The 3,167-nt window shown below is 50.0% G+C and overlaps 1 protein-coding gene across 1 annotated transcript in view; it reads right to left on the bottom strand.

Annotated features, from left to right (window-relative positions):
* Positions 1 to 429, bottom strand: part of trappc10 (trafficking protein particle complex subunit 10) — a 49,205-nt gene extending 48,776 nt beyond the window's left edge. The window contains exon 1 of the mRNA XM_048603114.1: positions 346 to 429. Coding sequence (XP_048459071.1) covers positions 346 to 370 — 25 coding nt within the window. The 5' untranslated portion in view covers positions 371 to 429. The remainder of the gene's footprint in view (positions 1 to 345) is intronic.
* Positions 430 to 3,167: the final 2,738 nt, after the last annotated feature.

The raw sequence follows: 3,167 nt of genomic DNA, 5'->3' as shown, positions 1-3,167 counted from the left end.
CAGGGACAGACCTGTCCCCACCGGTACTGTACCCCAGTGTTATACAGTGACAGACCCGTCCCCACCGGTACTGTACCCCAGTGTTATGCAGTGACAGACCCGTCCCCACCGGTACTGTACTCCAGTGTTATACAGGGACAGACCTGTCCCCACCAGTATATACCCCAGTGTTATACAGAGACAGACCTGTCCCCACCAGTACTGTACCCCTGTGTTATACAGGGACAGACCTGTCCCCACCCCCGGGATGATTATTGATATGAATAATGATGATATATTATTCTGAAGGTCTAACCGCCGGGATCTGGGTGTTACTGGTTATTATGGTCTGCCCCTCACACTCACAGGTTGCTAGGGGACGGTTCTCCATCCTCCCGGCCGCAGTCTCTTCCCCATCCGCCGGATCCGCACTTCCGCTTCCGGGGCGACCTGACGTCACTGTGACCCCTATGACCGTAACAGTTAAAGGGGCCGCAGTGACCCCGAGCTGACCCCGCGGTGAACCCAGTGACCCTGAGTCAGTATGTTACCATGGTGACCCCAGAGGGGAAGATAGTTGTTGCAGATGGTCATCAGGCCTGGCTCATCCCATATGGTCAATCCTGAGATTGGCCGAATCTTGGTTTATAGGGAAAAGACTGGACGTGAGGATTATTACCTCAACCATGGTCTCATTGAATGGCACAGCATACTCGATGGGCGGAATGGCCTCCTTCTGCTCCTTTACCTTACGGTTTTGTCAATCACTTCAGTGTAAGTTCACACTGACAGCTCCTGGATCATGCTCTGACTGAACTGTTCAGTTCCACTCTGCAACAATCCCTTTTGTTTCTCTGATGGCCAAAGTTATCTAGTCCTATTCATTACACTTTCCAGAGTTAAATTCTTCCACTGAGAATGCCCTCCATCATGGATATCACACATTGGGCTGGTCAGCTCCTCAAGGACATAGCTGCTAGACTGGGTCTGCAGCAGGGGTGAGGGAACTAACAAGAGGGAGAAACATACTTGACCTCATCCTTACCAATCTGCCAGCTGCAGTTGCATCTGTCCATGACAGTATCAGTAAGAGTGACCATCACACAGTCCTTGTGGGGATGAAGTCCCACCTTCACATTGAGAACAACCTCCATCGTGTTGTGTATCACCATGCTAAATGAGACAGACTTTGCATAGATCTAGCAACTCAAGACTCGGCATCCATGAGGTGTTGTGGGCCATCAATGGCAGCAGAATTGTACTCCAGCACAACCTGTAACCTCATGGCCCGGCATATCCCCCATTCAACCATTACCATCAAGCTGGGGGATCAACGCCTGTTCAATGGAGAGTGCAGGAGGGCATGCCAGGAGCAGCACCTGAAGGTGAGGTGTCAATATGGACTAGTGCATGTCAAACAGCTTAAGCAGCAAGTGATAGACAGAGCTAAGGGAATCAGATCTAAGGTCTAGAGTCCTGCCACATCCAGTTGTGAATGGTGGTGGACAATTAAAAAACTAATTGGATGAGGAGGCTCCACAATTATCCCCATCCTCAATGTTGGAAGAGGCCAACACTTATTGTGCAAGAGATAGGGCTGAAGCATTTGCATATATCTTCTGCCAGAAGTGCCCAGCAGATGATCCATCTAGGCCTGCTCCAGAGGTCCCCAGCATCACAGTCTTCAGTCAATTTGATTCATTCCATGTGATGTCAAGAAACTTTTGGCGCACTGGATACTGCAAAGGCTACGGGCCCTGACAACATTCCGGCAATAGTACTGAAGATTTGTGCTCCAGAACTTGCTCCCCTAGACAAGCTGTTCCTGTACAGTTATAACACTGGTATCTACCTGACAATGTGGAAAATTGCCCAGGTATGTCCTGTACATAAAAAGCAGGACAAATCCAACCCGGCCAATCACTGCTCCATCAGTCTACTCGATCATCAGTAAAGTGATGGAAGGTGTCATCAGCAGTCGGTATAACCTGCTCAGTGATGCCCAGTTTCCACCAGGGTCATTCAGCTCCTGATCTCATTACAGCCTTTGTTCGAACATGGACAAAAGAGCTGAATTCCAGAGGTGAGGTAAGAGTGACAGCCCTTGACATCAAGGCCGCGTTCGACCGAGTGTGACATCAAAGAGATGTAGCAAAACTGGGATTAATGGGTATCAGGGGGCAAACTCTCCAGTGGTTGGAGTCATCCCTGACACATCGGAAGATGGTTGTGGTTGTTGAAGGTCAGTTATTTCAGCTCCAGGACATCTCTGCAGGAATTCCTCAGGGTAGTGTCCGAGGCCCAACCATCTACAGCTGCTTCATCAATGAGCCTCCCTCCATCATAAGGCCAGAAGTGGTGATGTTCGCCGATGATTGCACAATGTTCAGCACCATTCGTGGCTCCTCAAGCACTGAAGCAGTCCATGTTCACATGCAAGAAGATCTGGACAATATCGAAGTCAAAGCACCTCACTTGATTGGTCAGACTGCAGCGGTTCAAGAAGGCTGCTCACCACCACCTCAAGGGGACAAATAAGGACAGGCAATATATGCTGGCGCCAGTGACACCGACATCCCATGAATCTGTCCTTCCTCCTGCTCTCCGTTGACCACTTACCCAATAATTAGCCCCTCTTGCTGCCTTGTCCAATTTGATGACCTGCAGTGGTCAGGGATTGGGTCAGGCCCTCCCTATTGATAGTCAATTGCATATGGAGACAGGAGGTGAACAGGATGTTTCAGACTCTGTCTCTGATGCCTGAGACCCAAGCCAATTGATGGAAGTGATGCAATTTGTCAGAGTCTGGTAGTCACCTAGGGCTGAAGCAATGTGGAACCTCAAGTTCATTCTCTCTGTTCAGAGCTTCCAGAGGCATCTTCCACAGAGAGTAGCGTCCGAGCACATCCTTACACACAATGTCGCAGGTTAGTGTCTGCTCTGCCCTGAACTATTTCATATAGAGCCTGCACAGAGAGAGACAGCAACTATAAATTAGCAAAACCACTGCATCCTCCCCATTCCCGGACACACACTGCTCCCCATCAAACTCCCCACCCTCACACACAAACTGTTCCCCATCCAATCCCCACCCTCACTCAAACTGTACCCCGTGCAACTCCCCACCCTCACACACACACTGTACCCCATTCAACTCCCCACCCTCACACACACACTGTTCCCCATCC

Source organism: Rhincodon typus, chromosome 11 (genome assembly GCF_021869965.1).
Source record: "Rhincodon typus isolate 14 chromosome 11, sRhiTyp1.1, whole genome shotgun sequence".
NCBI lineage: Eukaryota > Metazoa > Chordata > Chondrichthyes > Orectolobiformes > Rhincodontidae > Rhincodon > Rhincodon typus.
The sequence above is the reverse complement of the archived record's forward strand: the minus strand, read 5'-3'. Positions and strand labels throughout refer to the sequence as shown.